We start from the raw sequence: 27,233 nt of genomic DNA, 5'->3' as shown, positions 1-27,233 counted from the left end.
TTAGGGTTTTTAATCCTCCCAATTTCACTCGAATATATCAGAGTCCATTCACTGATTACATGCAAGACCCTTTGCGTACACCACATGTTGAAAACCTTGTAGAATCTGTAGAATTCTACAGATTCTACAGATCTGTAGAATCTGTAGAATCTAAAGAATCTATTCTTTAGATACTTAAAAAGAATCTAAAGAAAATAGTTTTTTTTTAAATACTATGCCCGGAAGAGTTAAAGTTGTCATCCTGAGTTTTAGTTCAATCACCGACTTCTTGGAGTAATTTGTGTCATGCTGTGAATCATACAGCATGCTGTCAATCATAAAATTGACATTATTATCTTCTTATGTTTTCACCCACGTAGGTTATAGGTATGCATTCAACATGTGTCTATACGTTACAAGGTACACTAGGGGAACACTGGAGAGGGAAACCACTCCCCTCATTCAGTGTTTTTTATTTTTATTTATTTATTTTTTTTAATACGGGCATTAGGGATTCGCGTGTGTCTTCGCTCCGCGTGGCGTACCCGTTGCGCCAAGAAGTCTAATAGATATTTTAAGCAAACAGCAAGGATCCCAGCTCAAGCCATACTTTTCCTGCGTGTGACCTCGAGTAAATGGGGCCTGCTGCTGGACTTTGAGTCGTGGACCATAGAGGGCTCCACTCTATGGTGGAGAAGATGGATGCCGCCATGTGGGAAGTAGTAGTAGACGTGTCATTCTCGCGTTGCATGAGGGCCCAAGGAGCGGCCCAGGGTCCTCCCACGCAAACAGGACTCTTAATATTAAATATTGCTAATGCAAAGTTTCCATAACATATAGTGCAAAACTCGTATATGATTGGCCCCACCCCCTTTTGCCATGCTCTTTCATTCAACAGTGTCATCACTACAGCGCACTTATGCGCTCAAGCCCCCGCAATATCAGCGTGGGCGTGCGTATGCTTCAGCCGACCAATCAGAAGCCAGGCTTTGCAAAGCAAGGCACCACGAATGTGATTCTGGTGAAGACACTAGTTTGCACGGAAAACCTTTACGCACATAACTCTCATGGCATTCCCCCCAACTCTCTCTGTCTCTCTCTTCCAACACCAATCCACTCTTCCCCTCCTTTCTCTCTTCACTCCTCATTCTCTGCTGTCTCCACCCCAGATTCCCGTGCAATTTTCCCCCAATCCCCCAAACACTTAATTGAGCAATTGGGATTCCTCACGTGTGGGCTGATTTGTAGTTTGAACACGTGGCTCATTCAGAAAAAAGGCCGGAATAGCGGAGGATCTTTTTTTTTTCTTTTCTCCGACTCCTCCTGCCCTTTCTTCTTCTTATTCCAGGCTGTAGACTCAGAGGCGGGCGTCAGGCAGCCAGCCAGCCTTACTGTGTGTGACATTCTCTGTCTCTTTGCCAAAAGGGGTTTTCGGAGGAAGAGACAAAAGTAGTTTCTCCTCCTTTTTTTTTTTTTTTTCTTCCCTTGCCCGGCCCGCCATCGTTTTGGAGCGAGGCGAGATTAATAATTGAGCATTTATTTTCTGCGCGACAGTGACAGAGGGGGGGGCGAGGGAACGCAAACGCACTGTGGAGGGGCTGCCAGTTTAAATCTATCTGTGGCTCGAACCGACCGGGAAGCACGCCACAGCCGCTCCGTATAGTAGTAGTAGTAAAAGGGCCAGGGGAGAAGAAGCAAGCAGGGCGATTCGGGCGCACATCCGTGAGAGAGAGCCAGCAACTGTCTCTTCTTTTCTCCACCTCCCCCCTCCACCTCTCTCCAGCGTAAAGATTGTCCCGTTTCGGCGTGGAACATGAATAAGCTATACATCGGCAACGTGAGCGCAGAGGCGAGCGAGGAGGACTTGGAAAGTATCTTCAAACAGTGGAAGATTCCGCACAGTGGTCCGTTTCTCGTCAAAACTGGCTATGCGTTTGTGGATTGCCCGGACGAGAAGGCGGCGATGAGGGCCATCGATGTTCTTTCAGGTGAGATTTAATTTTAAACAATTGCAAAAAAAAAAAAATAATAATAAAAAAATAAATAAATAAAGTGAAATGAAGAAATACGCACGGCCTTGCTACATGTGTCCAGATTTCTTTACGGATATCTATGACAAATGCATGTATACTCCTGCAGGGTGGGGGTGTATCCAATTGTTTCTCTCCCTCACACACACACACACACACACACAAACGCACAACCTTTGCATGGCCTTTTGACACTCCGGGTTCAGACAAATGGCTTCAACGCCCCACAGGTTTGAGTGAATTTCTGTTATTTCCATTGATAAAATGGTAGAGTAAACACAATCATGAGGATATCGAGGCTTATCGCTGCTCATAGGCAGCGAGGCTGTGGACGCCATGTAGTGAGCGTGGAAGCCAGTGTTCTGCTTTTTATTTTTGCGCCACTCTTCAATTCCCAGCCACCAGTTTGAACATAAACTCTGCATCAGGTTTTCAAAGTGTAGGCCGTCGAAGTGAAGCCACTTCGCCCATGCATGCTGACACACCAGGTGGCTTAATTGTGTTAGCGAAAAATGTAGGCCAACTTACTGAGCCACACTTTGCTTTTGCATATTTTCAGACTTTTCGTCTCATTGGGGTTAACATGAATTTAGCGAAACTCGTGTAATTTCACACGATACGACTTCGTCAGACTTGTACTTCAAATCTCACGTTTTTGTTAAATGCACTACATCGCCATGTTCACGTACTGTTTTGGTAAAAAAGGGAAGGAACAAACGTCCTTAATTAGCTAAGTTTTTTTTATGAGGCTTGAGTTGAATGGAGGTCATGTGGTGGACAAATTAAAGTGGCATTTTCTTTTTTTTTTATTTCTTTAGGTAAAGTTGAACTTCATGGGAAAGTTCTGGAAGTGGAGCACTCTGTCCCTAAACGTCAACGGTAGGTCAAATATTAAGTTTTGTAGGATAGCTTAGACTTTGAACACCTAACATTTTATTTTACAAGCAGCGTCTTTTCTATTTTTTAAAGTAGCGTGTACAATACGCTGTATTGTTATTTATCACGCTTATTTTCGAAATGGTGTCCTTTTTTAAAATTCTGAAATGTATTTTCATCCTTAGTCTTGTGGGGTCAAATAAAAAGGGTGCACGGTTGTGTACTGTACTCCTTTCGCCATGGCTGCACAGTGCTCCTGAAACCGCTGTGAATTTGGCTTCATTTCGCACTTCCACCATATTTGTTTTCTTAAACACGCATACAGTGACTGTGTGAGCTAAAAGCTCGGGGTGGCCGGTTAACCCTCGAAATGTGTGTTTTGGGTGCGAGTACAGACTGAATTTGTGGCATACGGGGCCTTTTGTGGAGTCGTCCATTTGAGAAGGAGCTGCCCGTCATTCTTCCCTGTCTGCCCCACGCTTCCGCCCTTTCCTCGGCACGTTGTGCTGCTGTTGCATGAGATGGACTCCCAAACATGGGTGGAATTGTAGATTTTGGGCCCCAACTCACGAGGGAAGACCTTCAGTGTCAGAGTGGGAGCCTTGTAGTCACGCTTGGCGGTGGCGTATTGTACTTTTTTGGAGAAAGGTCTGCATATTTCTTATATAAGCAGCGTAACTTGAGCTCCGACAGCCAGTTGGCTGAAGTTTTAAAATGTGTGTTTTAGTGGTGACGTAATTTACCCGTAATTAATCTCGTTTAACATAAAATACATGCGTTGAATTTGCTAGTGGAAGCATTATTTGGATGCATTACGCCAATTTATGCCTTGCCTTATTAAAATGTGGATTTTTAGTAATGGCGGACGGAGAGAACGTTTTAATTTTATTTATAATGTTTTTACGTGTTTGGGTAGACTTGGACTGGTTGGCACACTTTCTGCTAGACACTGTCTAAAATAACGTCCCCAATTAAATTATTCTACAAAGTGTTGCCTCATAATGCACATCTTTATTTATTTATTTAAAATTTACTCTTGCAATTTTAACAGGAAAATTACCAATGACTGACTTTCACAAGATGTGTGTGAAAGCCAGAGCCAAAGTTTCAGTAAACAACTAATTTTTTCAATAAAAACAAATCTAGAAATGTATTACACTTGGTGTACTTTAAATATAAAAATGCATCTTTTTTTTTTTGGTAAATTACATGTGAAGTGCTAAACTTAAAAATAATTCTGATCTTTATTGCATTATGTATCAAATCAACAAAACTGAAAACAGAGCCCACAGTCCATGGCTTTTTTCCCCCCTTCACTCCTGTACTCGTAAGGCAACAAACCCTAGGCAAGCTCTTGACAAATGTTTGAGCTAGCTACCACATGGCGTTAGCTTGCGAGTGAAAAACTTATCTCAAATCAAGGATATTGACTTCAGTTTTTATTATAAATGCTGGTTCCATTTATTTATGTATGTGACTTATATGTGCCCTTTTAATATAAAAACCCCCCCAAAAGTATGGAATTTACTGGTCAGTGGAAATTACCCTAGTTTTATGTCCTGCAAAAGAGCAGACTATAAGGTCAAATGTATAGACTCAAAATTTCACGTGTGGCAGTAACAAGCGTTTTGACTTCCAACTCTACCCTGTCCTAATATTTGTCACTGGATGTTTAGGGGGGGAGGAGCGTATACTGGAGTTTTGGGATCTTGACGTGGAATGTGTGTTTCTCTGGCAACTGGTGGGATTTTATTTGTAATATTTATGCTGCTTTCAGAAGCCAGGTGAACTTGACTGGAATTTTGGTGCTAAATCTATATTTGTCTTATAGCATGCCCTGCAGTGTTGACTGTGGCTGCACAAAATCCAGTTTTTGTGCTGCTTTGTTGGAGCCAGGAGAGTTAAAACATGCTAATCCTACACCATGTAGGACTTTGTGATGGCCGTTGATGGGAATAGTTCTCATTATACGCTGCACACATACTTGCATGCACACACATGTACTATGGAGAGGGGCAGGAGGGCTCTTTATACATTCCAGCGTACACACTTTGACTAGAAGGCTTGGCCAATCATTATACCGTAACCTTTGAACTCCTCAGGAAGAGGAGGTGCTACACCACAGATCAAGGTGGGGTTGCTACATCTAGGAGGTTCATATTAAGTTGGTGTAAAGAGACGCGCTATGGAGCATGATTTTGTTTTGGGTGATAAAAAAATAAATAACTTGATGTCAGAAAAATTCTTCCTACAGCATTCAGTTAAATATCTTGGTTTACAACCAGCTTACAGACGGCCATTTCAATCTTTGCTTTTTTTTTTTCTTCACTTAAAAATGACACTCACTTCTCAGTCATGTGCTCTTGTTCTTTTAAAAACCCTTTAAGGAAGTCAAGCACTTCACTGTTTAAGGTGGATTTACTTTACAAAATTTTAACATTCTCTAAAAATGCACTTGTATTGCAAAAGTGTTTTGCAATTAAGCAATTTCAGTAAAATTAAAATGGTTTAAGCTGAAATTATTTTGTCAGACGTATGTGTTGCGTACAAGAGAAACACATGTTCATGTGTCATACTTGAAGAGAAGGGGAAAAAAACAGTATGGCTAAAATGGGGGTGGCTGTGTGTAAAATGGCAAGTAAACGGCTCTCTTGCTCAGAGATGTATAAGCCTTTTTTTCAGTACATAATGTGGGAAATTACAATATTTGTGGTGTTCTAATAAACTTTTTTGAATGTTTCTTGTAGATCTAGTGTCTTATGTAGATAAATGTGCATATCTTATTAGGGTTGTTTCATAGAAATATCTGCTTTGTCCTGGTAGAAAAAATTCTGGGTCATGAGGTCACTAGGGAGCCCACCTATGCAGAAAAATAACTGATCTTTGGTTTTGGGTGGCCATATTTTTCAGCATAACCTCATGTTTTATGCTGTGGCTCTTTAAGGGGGGGGAGAGAAGGGCAGGATTTTTTTCGGTTGGATCAAGACTGAAACGTACAAAAGTAGGTTGCTAAATGTTAAATGCCTGATTTGCATTAAATTATTATTTTTTGGGGGGGTGAGTAGTTGGCTTGAGGTCTGTGAGGGTCACTGGGAACCTGATCGTATTCAGTCACTCAGGTCTGCATACGGCGTTCAGTTGCTGTGAATGGACGTCAAGCACGGACCTAGTGTCCCGTGTTGAATACGTCTGTATGGCTGGATTATTAACAAATGGAGAAAATACAGGTGCTCTGCATGCTTCCGTCACTTGTGATGCCTCTTGTGGCTTTTATGGCTGCATGTGCCCAAGTACTTGTTTCCGTACGCCGGCTTCTCCGCCATATGGGCCCATAGGTCTTAAGCAGGCGGCTAATGTGTGGCGTGTTGGTCCATTTTGAAAGTAAAGAAGGAGCCCGGCCTCCTCCTGGCCATCACATGACGAGCCAACCCCAGTCACTCGCAGGCCTCCCCTTCCTCGCTTCCCCTCCCACTTTTAACCCTGCTCTGCATGTTCCTGTCAGTGGACTTGTCCGTGTCCATGGCAACAGGGCCCCACCCCCACGGGGCAGAGAGGGCCCTTGTTACCCTTGCCTAAAACAGGGCTATCCCCCACCCTCCATACCACACCCCTACACATCTACACACACGCACACCTCCCCAAATGAAAGGCTTTGGCTTGGAATGTATACCCCACCACCCCAATCCCAACACATACCCTGGCTGACTTCTTGTGTGTGCAGCTATAGGTTAATCCAACTGGAAGTACTTTGTGCGTTTGCACATCTCGCATGGCGCTCCCACCGCAATGCGGAGCATTGGGAGCATGCAAAGGAAAGACTCTAGATGAGCCAGGAATGGCACGGCGGAACGGAAAGGGTTGAAATTCCTGTTGAGTTATTTTTGAATTTTCTTTACAATTTGCTCATTGACAATTGGGTAGTTTCCTTTTGTTCCATTTGTCAAATTGACAGATTTGACAAATGGGGTAGCACGTGCCAGGGAAATTTGATGAATTATGGCAATCACTCAGCAAAAATGGATTTGTATGCCATATTTAAACCTTAATTTCATAAAAGGTAACATCATAATTACAATTTTTACATTCAATTAAAATACGTGCGTTTAGAGTTTAAGTGGTTTTATTAGCAGATGATTGTGGGAGCTTGAAACGTTACTCTTAAAGACTTTACTCTTACTGAAAAAGGTCAGCACACCGTTTTAGATGAACTGCACATAAATCATGTGACGCGAGTGTGAAGCTGATCTTACAGCCAGTTTGGGTTCAAAGTTCAAGCACACATGGTATGTGTTCTTGCTCCCACCCTCGTCTGTACGTATGCTTTGTTAATTTAGGTAGGTGTGTGTGCACTTTTAAAATGAACAGTACTTGCTGCTTTTAATGTTTAAGCTAAATTATGCAAATGTAACAATTGTGCAAGTCCAAAATACAGATTCACAAATTCCATTGATTTTGTGGAAATGAACGGATAGTCAGTGTACTCCTGCTGTTGTGCATGAGTATATTGGGTTATGAAACTGTGGTGGTGTGGACCCTTAATGCTAAAAGGAATGAATTGGGGATTTTTGTCCATGTTGTGTTTCTGGTGACGGAGCACAGCAGCACCATTGTAATTGCTGGTCTCCTTTTGCTCTTGCTGTATGCACACTCTGTGTGAACAAGTACACGATTTTGACTTGTCTTGGTCCAGATTCCTGTTGGTTTCTGAGGACATTTGCATCCCCCTGCCCCAAGCAGTTTTTTTTTTGACACCACAGCTGGGTGCTCCTGGATAAGGATCTGTTTGGGTGGAAGAGTTGTCCTAAAGACTCGCTGGGGTTCCAACCTCCTCATTCAGGGGAACAGAGCACATAGTTTTAAATATATTGATTGAAAGTAATGTTGTTAGCATGTCTGGCTGTTCTTCTAAATTATATTTTGCACAAAGGATTGAACATGTGAGAAAAATTAGGATAGTGTTAAAACTGATGACAGGAAGTGTGCAGGAGGGGAACGTTTTTTATTTTAAATGCGTTTGATATCGATGCCCTTGATTGCGTATTAAAGTGCCATAAACCCTGCACAGTTTTTCTTTTTCCAAAGTCTAACATTGTATTCTAAATTTCTTGATCTTCAGTCATGTGGTTTAAGTTGAACTCCAAAAGAAACAAAAGCTGATTTTTGTATTTTCCACTTGTAGCTTCTTGCCCTTAGTAGCATTAACAGTTTTGTCTCCCCCCCGATCCCCATCATGTAATGTCGTCGTCTTCTTCATCCATCCCCCACCCTCTTTCTCTCTTGTCTCTCCAGGAGCTGTAAGCTGCAGATCAGGAACATCCCGCCTCACATGCAGTGGGAGGTGAGTGCTAACAGGCGGCTAACTCCTTCCAGGGTGTGGCACAATCGGGCAGCTCAACTGGGCTCTCATTTAGTGGCCTCTGGAGTCACCTTGCCTTTGGATTTCAATTGAGCATGCACTTGATTATTTGTCTAACTGGGGCCGCAGCCAGTAGTGCGACTTAGATTTGTGCATCAAATGTCTGTGGCTAAAAAGATCAAGAATTTTTTTTTTTTTTCTGAACATGGGTTCTTTAGTAGCTGAGGATAAGTCACGGAAATTTCCCATCATCACTCTTTCAGGAACTGTAAAAGTCAGCACGCTTGAAATGTTTTTGAAGTTGGCTTTTAAAGCCTACACTTAAGCGTTAAGCTGATTTAAGACTTTCATTATGTGGTGATTGTGAATTAAAAATATCGCGATTTAGTGTTATCTACACATGAGCTTTATCAAATTTTATTTAAAACAGAAAAGCAACAATGCTGCTGTTAAATTAATACATCTCTGATTGATTAATTTGTAATGTTTGCCAGTTTTGGTTACAGATTCATTTACTGAGCAGGATTCCTTTAGTTCTGACCTGCCAATTCTGACTTTTGACCAATTTGGATTAATTTTTTGTAGTAAACCTAAAAGATGGGGAGAAAAAATGCTACATGTTGTGTGGAGGTGATTATGACACTTTATATTTGAGTCAAAACTAAGAATTTCCATATCCACAGACAAATGTGATAGTTTTCAGTCAAGTGTATTTGTATAGCACATTTCAGCAACAAGGCAGTTCAAAGTTCTTTATGTCACAGAAACATAAAAAACACAAGTCACCAATTGTAACAAGCATTACATTTTGTCAAATGCCATAATCAAAATTGACACACATCAAGTATGTTGCTCAGTGTTTTTAGCCTTGATTGAAAGAAACTGTGTTTCAGCTGTTATGCAATGTTTCTGGAAGTTTGTTCCAGATTTGTTGTGCTTAGAAGCTGAATGCTGCTTCTCTGTTTTGGGGTGGAGTTGCTTATTGCATGGAATATTATACCATTATTGCCGTTATGCTCACTTTAGATTAAGACAACTGTAACGAGCTGCAATTTGCTGGTTAATTATTAGTTATCTGCTCAGGTAGCCAGTCTGTAGTAGGTTGCTTAACAGACATTCTGCTTGTAGCTTGTCAGCTGTTTTTTTTATTTATTTTTTTTTAATGCATTTGTAAAAAAGGGAAAAGTGTAAGTATATAAAAGTATATATCAATATCAAGTGTATATTGGAGCTGCTAAAGTTTCCAAGTCAGTTTTGTCTTGATGCTTGTTTTTTATTTGTATTTTTTAGCCAAATTAGTCTCTGTGGAGGAAAGTGTTTTTTTTAGCTTATTTACTATTCACAGCAACAGGCAGGGGAAGGGCAGCTCAAGATGCACTGATCACCAAGCAGAAGATGACTGTGCCTGCTTGGTGATCAGGCACACCAAACTGCCAGTTTGAGAAACTGGCAGTTTCTCAAACTGGAATGTGGAAATTTGATGAAACTTTTAAAAATCCCGACGTACCTTTTAATAATACTACCAGCCAGTTGCTGCCTACAATGTCAAAATAGTGTGTAAATATATTTGGAGAACAAATTGAAATCTACACTTTTCACAATTTATTCCTATGCTTATGTCTTTCAATCTTTGCTTGTAGAGGTAGATGAACATTTAAGGGGATGGATATTTAAATGCATTTATTTTTTTGTATACATATTTTTCCTGCAGTTGTCTGTAAAATTGTTTGATGTATCCAAAATTATCCTGAACCACATTAATCTCTTATAAAACTGAAACGTAGTGTTGACGTAAGCCGCAGTGCTGAAGTTAACCATTACCTCAGGTCTGGAATTATTGTGCAGATTTGTGAATTCAGTGTAGTATACTTTTATTCTGGAAGTCGACCTTTACTCTAATTTATTTCAAGTTTTCAAGAAAGCAGGTCTGATTTGACAATGTGAAGCTGTCTGTGTAAATTACATGATGTTCAGGCGGATTTCTACAGCAGATTTTGGAAGCACTGGCGCAGCGTGAACCTGTCTGTGTTCACGCTGTTTGCTGCTCCATGAAGGGTTAACTTTGTGTCAAAATGTATATCACTTGAAGTCAGAGTTCACAGCCATCGTCTGGATAAATTTACTGAGGCTTGGACCTCAGTCGTGTGACCATGGTCTACCTTTGTTGTTTTGTGCGTAGGAAAGTATTGTTCATTCACACAAGTATTCTGCCTAAGTGAATATTTCTTCCTTTTCTTAGCCCATGCAAATTAATGCAATCAGCTTCTTAAAAACAATCTTTTTGTCCAATCCCACTGAGTGTGGAATTTCGTGCTGCTTTATGTGACAACCCCCCCACCTCCATGTTAACTGTGATAACATGTGCTTGCGCTGTCGTCTTTATCTTCTGCTTCATAAGCACAAACAAAGCCAAATGAGAATTTTCTTATTGCACAATGCTTGCTCGCGCTGCTCCAAATCTTGGAGGTTAATGCACAGCTTTAACACTTCAGTGTGATTCAGAAACGGATCAAATGGCTGCAGACAAGCCCACGTTTTGTAATGGTGGGCTTGCTTTGCCTAGGCATGTCCTTTTAATGCAGCTCCAGTATGTTCCTAGCATGTAGCGAGACAGCTTGTTTTCCTGTTGTGAATGGAAGAGGGTGGAGAGGGGAGAAGTTGCAGGGTTTTAATCAGCAGAATAGCAAGGTCTTTTAATAAAACAGTCTTGCGTATGTGTAGTAATGTATATAAGTCAATGAGCGTGTGAAGCTCTCTGAAAAGGGAGAATGTGGACCGAGTAGTGGCGTGTTCACAAGCTGTTGTGAGTGGGTGGGCCTGGACTGCTTCCCCTTCCCTCCATGTGCGCTGATTCACAGAATGTGTAGCATGAACCCACACCCCTCCCCCCAGCTGCTGCTGCTTCCTGCTGGAATGCACCCCACCCTTTCCTGAATGGCCTGGATTCCCATTGGTCCCATCAGGCGGACGGGCGGCCGCAGAAGCCAGCCAGCGAGGCTCGTCTTCAGGGGAACCGTGTCAGTGGCGGGAGCAGCCAATGACGGGGAGCACAGATGGCAGGGAGGCGGGAGGTTGCCTGGTTGGTGGTTTATTAGAGTTATGGAGGTGGGGGCAGGGGGATGCAGTCTTGTTGGCTGGAAAGTGGGGTTGAGCTCTCGAGGGGGTGTGGCCATGAGTTTGACTGAGCATGGTCAGAGGTCCTAGCTTAGCTTACAAGCCTGCTCTGCTTCTCGCCAACTCGCAACCACATCCATGAATTAAAGTTAAAAGCCTCAGTTCTTCAGTATTTGGTAGATGGAAAACTTATAGCTTCTCAAATATATAAATAAAAAAAAATTCTCCATAATTTGTTCATTAAACTTTTCAATTAGTTACATTTAGATTTCTTTTTGTAACTTTATTTTTTTTCCCTACACCATAACTGTGGCGTGTATCACAAATTTCAACCATAATGTACTTTTTCAATATATTTCCTGTCAGTTTTTTTCACTTTATACCTGTATGTATTGTTTTTGTAACTTTGGGTTATTTATATTTTTTGTAATAACTTGGCTCCTGACAACAAATCTGAGTCAGTGTGGCATTTGATTTTCTTTAGCCATTGCTCCCTCCAAAGTGAATGGATGCATGTTTTTTTTTTTTTTCCCCAAGCTTTTATTTTTATTTTTTTGTAATTATTCAAGTCCTTGACCATAATTGGCTCATTTTGCACAGATGTTCTTCAAAAAAGCAGCAAATTACTGAAAATATGCAATATTGCTAGACTAAGAATTCATCAGCTTTTATTTGAACCAGTTGCTCTTAAAAATCTACATCTTAACTAGTTGAGCATAAAGTTGTCAGATAAATAGATTTTCTTTATTCTCAGGTTTTGGATGGTATGCTCGCGCAGTATGGTGCAGTAGAGAGCTGTGAACAAGGTAAATAGCTTTGATTTATTTATTTTTTTAATTTTATTTTTTTCCATATTGCATTTTATTGTGGTCAATTTATTTAATCTATATTCTTGCAGTGTTGAGCTGCTTAAATTGCATGCATGTTCAGAAACTGCTAAATAAAGGGTTAAGTGGATTTATGTGGATAATTTTTGAACTGTATGAAAATTCAATAGTAAGCCAGATGGTAAATGTTTTTGGGCTTTTGTTTTCGACTCAAAATTCATTATAATCCAAAATCTGTGTGCAAGTTACACAGTTAATTATATGAATTCTTTGATGTTCAGTTTTTATTTTCATTCCTTCTCGTAGCCTTTAAGCAGCTCTTAATACAAACATTAACAAGCACAATGAATAAAGTGTTTTTGTCCAGTTATTACTGCAAATAGGTCTTCTGTTCTACATCAGTGCAGTGTTATCAAACTGCTTAATACTGGTTTTGACACACACTCCTTTGAGAGAATGAGCTAGGGTGTTAGCCAGGACAATGATTTATTTTCTGCAGCTCTTCCTTTTGCAATTTAGATTTAGATTATGGCTCTTATGTTTTTTTTCCAAAAAGATGTCTTGAGGGGCCTAAAAAAAAAACACCAAATATTTGTACAGGATCCATGTGACTGAATTTAAAAAAAGAAAAGAAAAAGTTAGCTGTAACACTGATAGTAGCAGCATTTTAAATGGTGAGAATAAAATATGGGCAGAGAATATCCAATGTATCAATGAATATTTAAGAAATTGCTAAGAATCTGAGAGTTTGGGGTGTAATTTAAAACGGTCGTGATACATCTGACACTGAGTGTTGTAAAACGGATAAGTGTTTGGAAGAAAATGTACCATTGAAGCGGTGACAAATATTCAAATGATTGTTCCTCAAATTAAAAATTCTCTTTTGGCTGTTAAACATAATTTACTGATGAGGCTACCTTTGTACTAAAGAGCATTTTTAAAAGTATTTGTAACATTCATGGCCTTCGCTGCGTTTTCATTACTGCAATAAAAAAGAAGTGGACACATTGTAGATGGCTGTAGGTATTGTGTTGGATTGCCCTCCATACGTCCTGACCCGTCACTCATGAAGTGTGTAAGGACTTGAAAACAAAACTGAAATTTTCCCCTGACTTTTGCTCCCTTTCGAGAGGGCTTTTCAAAACAGCAAACACCTGATCAAAATATGTGCTTGCATTATGCTTCAGTTCTAAAAATCTTGCGAAAAGGAAAAGTGATGTTAAACATGCAACATTGCACTGCTAGGATAGTAGGGTGGTGTGATAACGATGTGGAAAACTCAAATGGAAACAAGGAAATTAAGCATTAAAGTAAAATCTGAGAATATTATAGAATTTGTGAATTTAGTTCAACCAATGTTTTCTCCCTTTCCACTGACTTTCATAGCGAAAGTCGGACCCTACTGACCACTGCTGCTTCCCACCTTCTTAGTGCGACACATTTAACAATCACTTCATAGACAGCTCCGCAGTAGACTTGTGCACACTGTTGCTGTACCATTAGTCTGTGAGCTTTTCACATTTTAAGAGTAAAGCTCTTAGTTTTATCTGGGTGAAAGTTGTTCTCCTGCTCTACAAACCAGGAGAAAACAATCAGAAAGATGGTTTAGGTGCAAAGGTCATCAGAAAAGAGCTGCATATTGGTGATAAACTGGAACTTGATTAGTTGAATCTGTGAAGCAATATTAGCTCTCCTGTGAGGACTAAATGTCAGAGCAGTTTGTCAGCTAACCATTTAATGGTGATGGACTAGTGTAAAGTCTAAGTTTATATATGAAGACTATTCAGCATAGTAAAAACCTTTATATTCACATCCATATTAAATGTGTGTGCTTTTAATTTCTCACAAAATATTAAACTAAAAGGTGGAGTTTATGGAGCTTTAAACCTCAGTAATTTAAATTTATTTCAAACAGGTTTTTAAAAACTGGAAAACAGGTAATCGGTAGGGCAAGAGAAAACGTGTATACATAACAAAACAAAACTGGCTTATCACTATAGTGTTTGAAAAGGAGTAGGAAGAAGTGAAAGCTTATTTAATCCTGCCCTTTTTCTCAATTTAATGAAATGTATTACTTGTGACTCTACCATGTTATGGTAGTCATATGTCAGTTTAATACGCTGTGCCAAAGAATCGGCAAATAAATTATATTGCATAAACAAAATGATTAGAAACTGACTCTTGCAACAAGATGAGAAAATCTACCAATTCCTTGACAAAACTGTTACATTAATTTTGAGCCATATGTTTTTAATATAACCTGATCAATAGATACTAAGTTGTTTTTTTTTTTTTTTTAATAAATCCTGAGTTTATAGAAAAAACAATTCTGTTGGGCACTATGAAAAGATGGTCATTTTGACAGTTTCTTTCTTTTTATTTTTTGCTAAGAAAATGTGAAGTACCGTATGATTAGAGTGACCACTGTAAAAAGGTGGATTTTTGTATAAGGATCGTCATTAAACAGGCAAACATAACATTGGTGGCTTCAGTCTGCTGTGAAATAAATGAAGGTTTGACTCAGCATCTTCTGTCCTCTAGTTTTTGGGACTATTCCTATTGAATATGACTGCATGCCTCTTCCCCCCACAGTAAACACTGATACAGAGACTGCAGTAGTGAATGTTCGATACGCAGTTCGGGACCATGCAAGACTGTAAGTAAACATTTGCCTTGACTTTGTTTCATTATCCTTTTGCACCAGCATTTTTTTGTCTTTTAATTCCTCCAATGTGCCATGTTTCTGCTGTCTCAAAGTCAGTCTAGCTAAATCTGACATCCAATCAATGGCTGAAGGAGAGGGAGTATGTGTGTTGGAAAGGCGGGGATTAAATTAGCCATCTGGTGCCCCCTGGTGTACATCAATTATATTACATTTTTTGCACCTCATGAAACCTTAAGTCCTTGATGCTGACACGGGATTATCTGTCTTGTAACTTTCCCCAGAGCAATGGAGAAGCTCAATGGATCAATGATGGAGAACTATGCCTTGAAAGTGTCATATATCCCAGATGAGACGGCTGCACCAGAGGGTCCTCCTTCAGGGGGCCGGAGAGGCTTCAACGGTCGCGGACCTCCCCGTGCTGGCTCTCCGGGTTTGGGTGCGCGTCCCAAAGTGCAGTCCGACATCCCGCTGCGCGTGCTGGTACCCACGCAGTTCGTAGGAGCAATCATTGGCAAGGAGGGCGCCACCATACGAAATATCACCAAACAGACCCACTCAAAGTACGTACACGGAGGTCAGGATTTAAACTGAACCTAGAAGATTTTATTGTTGAGCATCTTGTAAATTTGACTAATTTTGGTCGCATCTACACGACAGGATCGACATCCATCGGAAAGAAAATGCAGGCGCAGCAGAAAAACCCATTACGATTCACTCCACCCCTGACGGTTGTTCAAACGCCTGCAGAACCATCATGGATATCATGCAGAAGGAAGCAGTTGACACAAAGTTGTGAGTTCTCTTGAAAAACTCCTGAGAAACTGACTAGGGTTTTGTGATTGAGTTTCACGTGTTTGATTCTCTACCTATTTAAAAACCAGATGGCAGGTGGGTGCATTTTAAAAAAATTAATCTAAAGCAGGGGGTCTCCAACGCATGTTAAAAGTTATTGTCTATCAACTTTTAGATGGTTTTTGTTATCAAATTACCCAAATCAAATAGTTGAATTGCCTCCTCAGAGGGTCATCAAATTATACAGAAGCCTGCTAATAATTCAGATGTTTGGTCACACTAAACAACCAAATCACTGATGCATTTTCACTAGGTTGTGTTGCTAGTTTATATCCTTTCTTGCAAGAACTGCCACAGCACTCTCCCATTCCTTATCCCACCTCTGCACTTCTTGAAGTCACTCTTAAGAGTTTACACCCATGACCTCTTTCCTAGTAATTGTTGGACTGGTCTGGTGGATACATCGGCTGGCTTCTTTAATCATTCAATGTAAAATAAGTCTATCAAGATTTTCTGTTGTATGTGCCATCTTCAAGTTGAGTATACATACATTTTACATTTTAGATGTAATCTATGGCTCTTAATATCTAAAGACATTTCACATGAAAGATGCACTTCATATTGAACGCAGTAAAAGTTTGACTAAATTACCAAAAACAACACTTTTTTTTGATAAACTGAGTATAAAGCTATTAATAAAGTTACTGCAAGGCCTTTTCTGCTACGTCTTAATTCTGAACTTTCTGAACTGTGTTTAGTAGCTGAACCAAATCTTTCCCACTGTTCTTTCTAAATGTTCAGAGTTTGATGGGATTTCAGCCAAGAAGTCCTGAAAAATTTGACTCGAAGCAAGATAAGTTCATGTTTTCTGCGATTTTAGATGCAAATACTGACTGTCAGTAATTTAACCTAAAACCTCCTTTCTCCAAAGAAATATCAGATGTCTGAAACAAATTGATGTTTTAAGGCTACAAAACTTAGTGTAGTTTTTGACGGCAAATGACTAATGCAACATTTCATTGTTGACACAACTTATAGAAGCATATAACCGTTAAAGCTTCAGTGCATTACAGGAAGTTGTGGGGACAGTGTCTTTGTCGGTAAGGCAACTGGAGTCTGCTGTATAGGCCTTTCCTTCCATGGTGACAGCACTGCAGTGTTTGAGCATTCAACACATAAACACATTGTCAATGAATTCTCCCTTTCAGGTCAGTATTTATTTCAAGCAAAGGGGTTTTGTTAACCTGTTATCATGAGTGGTGGTGGGACTGAGTAGGAAACAGACTGACTGCTTGACTGGGGCCTCATCTGCAGAAATACAGGTGCTGCTATGTTGGTGAAAGAGCAAAAAAAAAAAAAAAAAGTTCCAACCTCTAGATTTACCGGTTTGTTTTCCAACTCCAGCCTGCAGTCATGAGATATGAATCTTTAAAGAACAAGATGTAACCACCTTAAACGAGCTTCTTCTGTTGAGTGTGTGGGCTTAGAAATGGGTTGAAGAGCTTGGAGAAAAGCTGCTGCTTGTTCATCGTTCAGGGAGACTGGACCTGCAGCAGTTAATAGTTCCTTCCATTGCACAGAGAATAAAAATAGTGATGGCGAGCAGTTGCACAGGTTTCAAGGTTAAATTACAAAAATGGAAGACTCTACACTTGAATTTCTGGTCAGAGACTATTGTATATGAAAACAATCTGGTATGTCGGCAACAGATTGGCGTTGCTGTGCATGTTTTATTGTGAAAGGATGTGGTTGGTTGGCCATTAATGTTGGTGGATTACGAGGTGTTTATGGCTCATGTCAACTCTAGATTCATAATGACCAAGTGACTGTCTCTCCCAATGAAAGCTTTCTTATATGATTTGGATCACTTCAGAACAAAATAAACAATCTGTCTTTGCCACTGTCTTCCTGTCCCACCAGCTGCACCATTACAAAACCCTTTCTGGCTAAATGTCAAAATAAAAGCACTCCCTGTTCCATTCATTCAGAAGTTCAACACTTATTTGCTGCTACGCTTTGCTGCAGACACAATTATTCATAACTTAAATGTGAACATTTGTAGAATTAAGAACATCGGTTTAAATGTGGATTTATTAAATGGTTTCCCAATATTAAATTCTCCACAAACCTCTTACTAATTGAAGCTCAACATAAGAGATATTTTCAGATTTAGTTTCTACAATTTTCTTTGGGAATTTTTGACGGTGCAAAATCAGTAAAATGCTTTATTTGTAGAGAACGTTTTAAAACAAATATTACAAAGTGCTTTGCATTAAAACATAATTAAAGCAGAACAGAGTACCAAATCAATTAATATACATAATGTAAAACAAAATGAAATAAAAATACAAATGAAATGTGACAAATATTCACATGATTATTCCTCAAACTAAAAATTCTCTTGGTTGTTAAACCTAACATTGTAACATTCAAAGCCTTCGCTGCATTTTTTACAAATGAAATGTAGCTATTAAATTTAAATTTCGTTGTTCTTGTGACAATGACAATAAAGATTTATCTTATCTTATCTATCTAAAAGCCTTGTTATGCAATTAAGTTTTAACTAGGTAGTTAAAAGACAATGAAGGTGCCCGTGTAATATTTAGAGGAAGAGGATTCAACATTCCTGACCATGAAAGATCTTCCTTAACAGGTATACAAACCTGAGAGTAAAGAATATACTGAGCACAGACAGTGCACCCGCAGAACGCGGAGATGGATTACGTTGACTGATCAGAAATATATTGTCCTATTAATATGTTGAATCATTTCTGTGTTGTGTATTTGGATGTTCTGTATTTGTAAATGTATCATGCCGTCATCGTTTACAGCACTGAGGAGATCCCTCTGAAGATCCTTGCACACAACAACTTTGTAGGAAGACTAATAGGGAAAGAAGGCCGCAACCTTAAGAAAATCGAGCAAGACACGGGGACCAAGATCACAATCTCACCGTAAGAACGTTTGACCTTGTTCACTGCTGTCGTCTCCAGTAAATTCACAAAGATGGCAGTCAGCATTGCATCAACTCAGTGCTTTTTGTTGCTATTGTTCATAGTATGTTTATATTTCACCGTTTTTATTTTCCAGGCTCCAGGATCTCACCTTGTACAACCCGGAGCGGACAATCACAATAAAGGGCTCGATTGAAGCGTGCTCCAGGGCTGAGGAGGAGGTGATGAAGAAGATCAGGGAATCCTATGAGAGCGACATGGCTGCTATGAATGTAAGAATCAACAGGGTTGTGCCACTTTATCCTTATTGTTTTGTTTCATAAAATGGGCTTTTAAAATTAATGCCATGCAGCAATATTGTATGTACAAATTGTACCCTGATCTATGAAATTATTTACATATTTGATTCTAATCCTGTCATTGGCCCAAAAATTGTAATGTAACTACAGATGTCAAAAAGCAAAACATAAATGTGAAAATCTTTCCATTGACTTCCTTTTAATTATGGCCACACTTAAAACATTTCAAGATTTGTATTAATCTTTAGTTAAATCCTGGTGGCGTTTAAATAAGCGCATCTGTTACAAAATCTGTGCCATTTCTGATATTTGAAATTGTTCAATAAAACCTCCCAATGTATATTCTGTTGCTCTTGTCTTGCCTTAATGTACGTCAAATACATTAGTCCACTTTATATCCGACAGTAATCCTAAAGAACTGCAACTCTCTCAAATTACATGGTCTGCCACCTAATTAAAAGTTCCTACCTTTTTTATGCAAGAATTTTCTAAACGCAAAATTGCCAGCTAGAGGTAAGACTAAAGTAATATAGAAAATACCAAAATTTGTGACATCAGGTAAAAAGAAAGTTCAGGTAACTCCTGAACAAACAGATTTCATTGCATTTGTGCACACAACTGCTTTAATAATGCTTAAATATGTAATGTATTTTTCTTTGTATTAAAAAAAGAGAAAATATTTCAATTATATACTGTTCTGTTTTATCCTTTATTTTACTTCCTATAAAGTTTATGTTGTCTGTATGATGTGAGCATGTTTGTGCCTGGTTTTGAAACTACTGGCTTAAAAAGGAATAAAAGGGCCAGAAGTTCTGTTTTGGGAAGTAAAATGCTTAATTCCTTATCGGTATATTTGTTGTACTCGACTGCTATGGCAACACTTTCAGATCCTGAAACATCATGTGAAGATGACCTAATATTTCTTCTTGATACTTGTAGTGATTCAGGACAAACTGTAATGTTTGAATTAATGTACAAATTCAGTGGACTTTTTTTTCTTTATTTCTCAATAATACTTAAGGTATTGTTTTACCTTAAGTATTTTTTTTGTTGCCGGTAGGATGAATATGCATTAGTTAAATTGTAGAAAATCTTAAGAGTCCAGGTTCATTTTATGCGCCTGCTTTTTAGTAAAACCTTTGCGGAAGTTACTAAGATTTTAATTTTATTTTTGGGGAGTACAGGGCTGTCAAAAATGAAAAAGGAGGATGCTTGACAAATGTATTTGAATGTCACCAATTAATATACTACCTTTTTATTTACAGCTCCAATCCAACCTCATTCCTGGCTTGAATCTGAACGCTTTGGGTTTGTTCCCCAGTGGAGCACCAGGCATGGGTCCCTCCATGGCCAACGTCCCGCCTCCTGGAGCTCATGGTGGCTCGTATGGAGTAAGTGACAAGTCTGTTGGCTAATAAAGCAGTCTGCTTCCAACACTACAAAGCCAAGAAGTTTTGACTTGGTTTTCTAAATTGTTGGGTGAGGCCTGTGAAGTCTGCAACTGAAACGGAAGCAGAAATCGGTCTTGAGCAACAGAGTTTCACGTTTCCTTTTTCCCTCTAGTGCAGTTCTTATGGGGCTGAGGGGCCATTTTGGGCTTCTATGCTGTCGGCAAGCAGCCAGCCACTTGCTGTAAGTCACCCATCCCAAAGTGCTTTGCACGGCTTGTGGCTGCTCGCTGCGAGATTAGGGGTTTGGGTTTGTTGTAAAGTTCTCCTTCATTTCCCCACATATTGGGATTTAGGCAAACTCTAAATACGGAGCGAGTGCGAGGAGGATGACAGACTCAAATATTAACATGACCTTAGTAGTTTCTCTGATTCACTGTATCCCAAAAAAGCTAAGGAGGTGAATGGTTTTTATGACCTCTACTAAACATCTGCATCTCTGAAAAATGTTGTCTTATCATTGCATAAATAGCAGAGTTCTACCAGTAGACACTGTCGAACAATCGACAGTGTCTACATTGCTTTTAGAAAGTATTCACACTTAAATTTTGTCACAGTTTTGTAGTGACATTACAACCACAAACTTCAGTGCACGATGTTGAGGTTTTATCAGTAAGACCAATACAAAGTAGTTCATAATTGTGAAGTTGAAGGGGAAAAAGTTTTTTTTTTTTTTTTTTTTATTCTGTGGAAAAAAGTAGGCTGGCAATGTTATGCCATTTTTTTAACAGTCCTGATGCTGTTTAGAGGGACATGCAGTGCTTATGTCTTTCTTTGAATGCTGGTTTTATTTGTGCCACTCTTCCACAAAGGCCAGATTTGTGGAGTGTGCAGGTCATAGCTGTCTTTAAAGGATTCTCCCACCATCTGCACTAATTTTAACAAATGCACACTGCAATTTTAAGATTTGTCAAAGTTTGAAAACCACGTTTTTTTGTTTTTTTTTTAACTCTGTGTTGGCCCACCAAACAAAATCCACATAAATGCTTTGAAGCTTGTGGTTGTAACAAAGATGTGAACATTCAAGAATAATTATATATTAGGATTAAATGAGTGAATGACAAGCAACACCTAAAAAAACAACGAATGTATATGCTGACCTTGTCTAGAGAACTTAATTTTGTTTTGGTGAGTGTTGATTTCTAAACTATAGAGCCTCTTTACGTTACTAAATCAAAGCTTTTTATGGAGTGCGATCAAAGAAGACTTTTGTTCCCTTTTCAAGTTTTCATTAACATGTTTCTACATCATGCTGTTCATCTTGGACTAATCACATCCCTACATGTTTTACACTGATCTGATCCAACAGTTTAGAGATTAATAATAGCTATTGTATTGTTTTGTCTCTCTTCTAGATAGAAGCTACTCATTTTCAGCTACTAATTTCAAGTGTCTACATTCAACTCTTACAGAATAGTGCAGCTTCTGCTTGATCCCTTATCTGCCTTGGCACATGGGTGGCTGGAGCTGCAGTGTTGGTCCCGCTTGAGTCTTCCGGTCACATTTGTAACCTTTTTGTTTTCGCTCAGCAGGGCCAGCCGGAGTCTGAGACAGTTCACCTGTTCATTCCTGCACTAGCTGTGGGAGCTATCATTGGAAAACAGGGCCAACACATCAAACAGCTGTCGCACTTTGCAGGAGCCTCAATCAAGGTGAGGGAAAAGTTGTGGTGATGGAAGCTAGACGACTAGGTGTAGGCTGCTGCTAATACTGCGTTTCACCTGCTTTCAGATTGCTCCAGCAGAAGGAATGGATGCCAAGCAGAGGATGGTCATCATTGTCGGGCCACCAGAAGCTCAGTTTAAGGTGCTAAACCTTGAGAATTGCTGATTTAAAAGTTTGGAAGTTGTATTTCTCGCATGTTAGAAGCTTGTCCTATTTAACGTTACTCGGCTGGAAAGAACAAATGTTAAAATTTAGTTTTATTTAATTTCTACTTGAATCTTTCTGGCTTCAGGCCCAGTGTCGCATCTTTGGCAAGCTTAAAGAAGAGAACTTTTTTGGGCCGAAAGAAGAGGTGAAGCTGGAAGCGCACATCAAAGTTCCCTCTTTTGCTGCTGGACGCGTCATTGGGAAAGGTGGAAAAACGGTAAATAAAGCTTCATAAATGGACGCTCTCAAATGTTGGGGTTGGAAAAAAATGAAAATAAATCAGAATTGTGCACCAGTAATAAGTTCGTCTTGATGTGACTGCAGGTAAATGAGCTGCAGAACTTGACCTGTGCAGAAGTGGTGGTGCCCAGGGACCAGACGCCTGATGAGAATGACCAGGTCATAGTGAAGATCAGTGGACACTTCTTTGCATGCCAGGTGGGTCAAGGAAATCATAAATGTACAAGGCAACAGTTTTCAAGATGTGCAATTATTTCACTCGGATTAAAAGAACAAAAAATGTTAAAAGTGAAAGATATAACTTCAAAAGCAGTATGTTTTTCAAAAGGAAAAGCAATAAATTTGCATTCATTTGCCTTTCTAAAGGAGTTTTTTTTATTATTCTTTGTTGTAACTGAAAGATCTCTGGTTGGGGGCATGTTCCTGCCAGTCAGATTTCCTCCCGGTCAATTATCTGAAAAATAAATAAATAAAATGCATTAATTTCAACATTTTTTGTTTTTGGCCACAAAATTAAACATTCAATGAGGAGAAATTGTAGTCTCAGCCATATTTACTGCTGGTAACTTCAATTTCCTGAGGGAGTCTTCCCAAAGGATCAATAAAGTACAAGTCTAAGTCTAGTCTAAGTCATTTACAAATGAATCTTAAAATTCCAGTGACGTGTTTTGAGGACAGTAATATTCTTCTATCTGGTTTAGTTGGCCCAGAGGAAGATTCAGGAGATCCTGGCTCAGGTGAGGAGGCAGCAGCATCAACAGCAGCAGCCCAAGACGCCATCGGGCTCCCAGCCTCTGACGCCACGCAGGAAGTGAAGCTCCAGCAAGCCCTGGAAGAACGGCGACTGGATCCGTCGTGAACTTGAAAGATGGACAGATGCAGAAAAGCTCATAGGGGGAAAAGAAAAATGACAGTGGATCCTAATGCACATCTCAGGGGTCAAGGTCATCGGAACCAAACATCCACCCCTCCCTGAACAACTTGATGACTTTAAAGTGGGGGTGACGACACCTTACACCTCTTAAGCTCCACCCACTTCACGTCTCTGCGTCTGCTGCTGTGAGAATGTACTTTAGAGGGCTTTCGCCAACATCACCTGCCCTCCGTTCAACCTCCTCCTCTACCCCCCCTCATGGGTGTAGTTTTTTTTTATTTGGTTCTTTTTACACTAAAACTATGAGGAAGAAATACAGACCCCCCGCCCTTCCCTACACCCCATTTCTATCACCCCCTGTGGTGTGGTACCTTAAAGATGTTTAGGTTGTTTAGATTTTCTTAATTGGTTAAAGCTTTCTCACGAGTTTTTCCGTGGAAAGAGAAAAGGCATTGCTCGGTCCTGGTCGGACCAACAGAGGTTTAGTTGGGGGGGGAGGGTTGGCTCTGGCCAGGTGGGCCACATTTAGGGGAAACATTCTTGTTTTAGGACAAGATCCCTGTGAGGGTTGGTTATATATCAGGCGTCCTGCCCTCGGAATGAAAGTGGCATTTTTTTAAAGAAAAAATTCGGATGCATTTTATAGATAGACCTATATGAATAGATCAATATATAAATATAAATACATATATATATTTAGTAGAGCGGGCAGCGCTGCGGCTGACACTTTTGGCGAAAAAGGTGCCGAGCTGCTGCCCTGAAAAACCAATTTATGCATTTTGTTTAACTACCTCAGGATCTATTACCTCAGAAGAGAGAAAAAAAATGATTATATGGAGAAAAAAAAAAGTTCCTTTCTTTTTATTTTGCTTTTGTGGTATTTTGTATACTTTATAAAGCTGATAGTCTTTGAACATTTTTATTTTTTTAAAAAAAATTAAAATTTCCGGGTCAGCTGCCAACTGACCTTGCCTTCAACTCTGGTGCTTTAGGCGGCATTGTACATGTGGATGTGTGAACAAAGATGACCCTGTACATAAAATTTATTTGTACATAGCAGCCTTGGAGCAAGAGTTGGCACCCCACCCGCTCCTCCCCCTCAGCTGGCGGCTGACGGAGAAGTATATAGAGAAAAAAATTGCCTCTGTTTTTTTCCCCACTAACGGTCCACCATCTTCTTGAAGACAAAAGCAAGTACAGAACAACTAAACGCGTGCAAAAAAAAAAAAAAGAAAAGCCAACCGTACATATTTGCAGCAATGCCATTTATTTGGGGGTTTTGCTGGTAGTTTTAATGTCGAATTCTTTTTGCCTTCTTATTTAGGGCTGTGGTCAGGATGCTGCAGCTCCTGACTGTTGTCGGAGCATCTTTATTATTTTTTTTCTTCCCTCTCTTGGTCTGTTTCATTTCTGGGTCATCTGCCGCTCTATTGCTAACGCTATCCTGGTAAGGTTCAAACTCTGCCATAGTGACGTGGCCAAGTCATTCATTTTCTTCTCTTCGTAGTGAGTCGGGGGAGTGGCACAGATGGATGCATTTTTATGTTTTGGGCTTGGAGAAAGTGAGCTGTCCTTTCTTTCGCAACTTGATTAGATTATTATTTTTTGGTTGCTCATCAAGGGGAAGACAAGTTAAAATGACGCATAATTGTGAATGAACCCCCCCCACTCGGACAGGAAACAAAAATCCTAAACAGTCATTTTATTTTATTTTTGTTTCCGTGCCGAATGTAAATATATATTGATTGTGGACAAGTGCTAGAGTGTATCTGTGCTTCCACAGTAGAACGCAGTCTACCTCAGCTGAGGGGGGTGAGAGGTGGGGGAGGGAGTTGCTATGGCACTGGACGCCTCACCCCGCCCCCACTGAGCGCCAGCGCGCACCAATACCTCATTACCCCGAACACTTGTTTCTACCTGGGCGCGCCCTTCTGACATCATGCTTAACCGAGGGGCACAAGTGATGCTTAAAATGATCCTCCTGATACCCACCCTCCCCTCATCCAGTTTGTTTTTGATCTACCTCTTTAGACACATATTTGAATTGGAGGCATTCTACCATTTGTTAGACCCCAACCCATAACCCATCACCCATCCCTCCCCCCGCTCCCCGCACACCCACACACACACTTTTGTGGTGCACCTCCCCAGAAAAGAAATGAAAATTTAAAACTAACGAATTCTGTAGAATTGAGAATAATGGAAAGTGATAGAAATGTTTTCTTTTGATCAGTGTTTATATTTACATATACTCCTTTTGGCTTTGAGATCCTCAATGATTATTCCTTTCTGCTTTCTATTTTTGGTGGTGTGGCTTACATCTATTCAAACTTTTTTTTTTTTCTTTCTGGAAAATAAATCAAATCTTTGATTTTTGCTTTCAGTCTAATGCAAAAAAGGACCTGTTTTTTTCCCCCTCTTTCAGATTTATAAGACTTAGACAAGAAAATGCAAGTCTGTTTTGTCTTTCACAAGATGCTACACTCGCTGATTTGATGGCATTTTTCGGTTAGCATTTCTTGGTTGTGTAATGTGGAACTTTTTTTTTTGGTATGGGACAAATTAGAGGGACTGAATCTGTTTATGGAAAAGTGATCGATCTTCGGCATGATGTTCTCTCCTCCCCCTCTCTGCAATCGTACTTGTGCCCTGTCACCTCCCCACAAACACACAGTTCCACTTGTCAAATGCCTCTGAATAAAAAGAATAAAAAAATAAAGTTTTTTTTTTTGTTTTAATATGGATGAGACCGTTTTATGCAAGTTGTTTCCATGAGGTCTGCAAAACTTTTCTTTTAAATGATTGGTTGTTCATTTCTTTTGTGGCCATAAAACTGGCCAAGTTCCATTTTATTTGGTAGAATACAATTCAGGAAACCAGCATTTCTTTAGTCATTCTCGACTAAAAATCTGCCAAATGAAATTCAGATGTACTTATTTTTTTTTTTAAATGTAGCGCATAACATAAGGGATGTTTTTTTTTTTTTTTTCTCATTAGTTTCATTGCTTCATGGCAAATCTTGTACAAGTACAGATTACATATTAAAATGAGCCATATTCGTAAAGAAAATGCAATCAAGTTCACAAACAGTGCAGGTTTTATTTTTTGCCATTTGAGGCAATCACAGTGCAGAGATGTTGAGATTCTCCAACCTGCATCTATCGCATACTCTTTGAACTTTTACCTTCAACGCATTTACTTTCCCTCCCAAAAATCCACAAATTTGTTTCAGGGTTTCTTTAGAAGTTGAGGTTGGAGGGGAAAAGAAAAGCCTCCTCTTCAGTCCTTACCACAACCTCAACTTGGTTGTGTTGCTCATGCCAGATGAGGCATGAAGATTCTGGCTGTTCTGGTTCCATATGGTTCTCCAATGCATAGAAATCCAACTTGGTGGAATGTTAAATTAAGTTGCTTTCTTGTGTGTTCAAACTTCAGTAATACAATTTGATAAAGTACCAAGGGCAGAGTATACCGTTTGGCATTGAGCGAGGAAAATTTGGCAAGTTTTCCAACACAACCCACACTTGCATTTCCTTATTGTGGCACCATTTAAGAGAATAAATAGGCTTTTCAGTGGAGTAAGACATATTGCCAAAGAGCTTTTTCACAAGGAAATAAAGTAAATCCAGATTTCTTTGTGTGTGTCCATTAGTGTTTTACTATTTCAATTAAATTCCATCTTCAAATATGCTTAGCCTTTCTGCATCGGGCTCCCAGGATAGAGCACCAGCTCTATCTGGATGGTGCAGCGGATAGAGCCGCTGCACCATCCGCTAACTTCCCTACAACGATGTTGCTAGACTAACATGTAGAATTGGACTCATAAGAGTACCATGCATTCATCTGCAGCCCTGTCTTTGTCACTGGCATCATCCATCCATCCATCCATTTTCTGTGCACCCTTGTC

The 27,233-nt window shown here is 39.7% G+C and overlaps 1 protein-coding gene across 4 annotated transcripts; it reads left to right on the top strand.

The window, feature by feature from the left end:
• The first annotated feature begins 316 nt into the window (after positions 1–316).
• On the top strand, positions 317–26,269 carry igf2bp3 (insulin-like growth factor 2 mRNA binding protein 3). Of its 4 annotated transcripts, none has more exons than XM_028036720.1 (16): positions 317–1,967; positions 2,828–2,888; positions 8,175–8,223; positions 12,110–12,161; positions 14,775–14,838; positions 15,129–15,407; positions 15,505–15,639; positions 18,471–18,593; positions 18,730–18,865; positions 20,158–20,283; positions 20,456–20,524; positions 21,873–21,992; positions 22,072–22,146; positions 22,298–22,429; positions 22,537–22,650; positions 23,154–26,269. In XM_028036720.1, the coding sequence occupies exons 1-16, from the start codon at positions 1,793–1,795 to the stop codon at positions 23,265–23,267; spliced, it is 1,824 nt and encodes a 607-aa protein (XP_027892521.1). In that variant the 5' UTR covers positions 317–1,792; the 3' UTR covers positions 23,268–26,269. The 4 variants fall into 4 exon arrangements, with proteins under 4 accessions (XP_027892521.1, XP_027892523.1, XP_027892524.1 ...); XM_028036721.1 differs by lacking the exon at positions 317–1,967 and adding an exon at positions 2,036–2,239; XM_028036722.1 differs by lacking the exon at positions 20,456–20,524 and having other exon boundaries at positions 21,870–21,992.
• Positions 26,270–27,233: the final 964 nt, after the last annotated feature.

Source organism: Xiphophorus couchianus, chromosome 13, assembly GCF_001444195.1.
Source record: "Xiphophorus couchianus chromosome 13, X_couchianus-1.0, whole genome shotgun sequence".
Lineage (NCBI taxonomy): Eukaryota > Metazoa > Chordata > Actinopteri > Cyprinodontiformes > Poeciliidae > Xiphophorus > Xiphophorus couchianus.
This window is presented reverse-complemented; position numbering and strand designations above follow the sequence as displayed.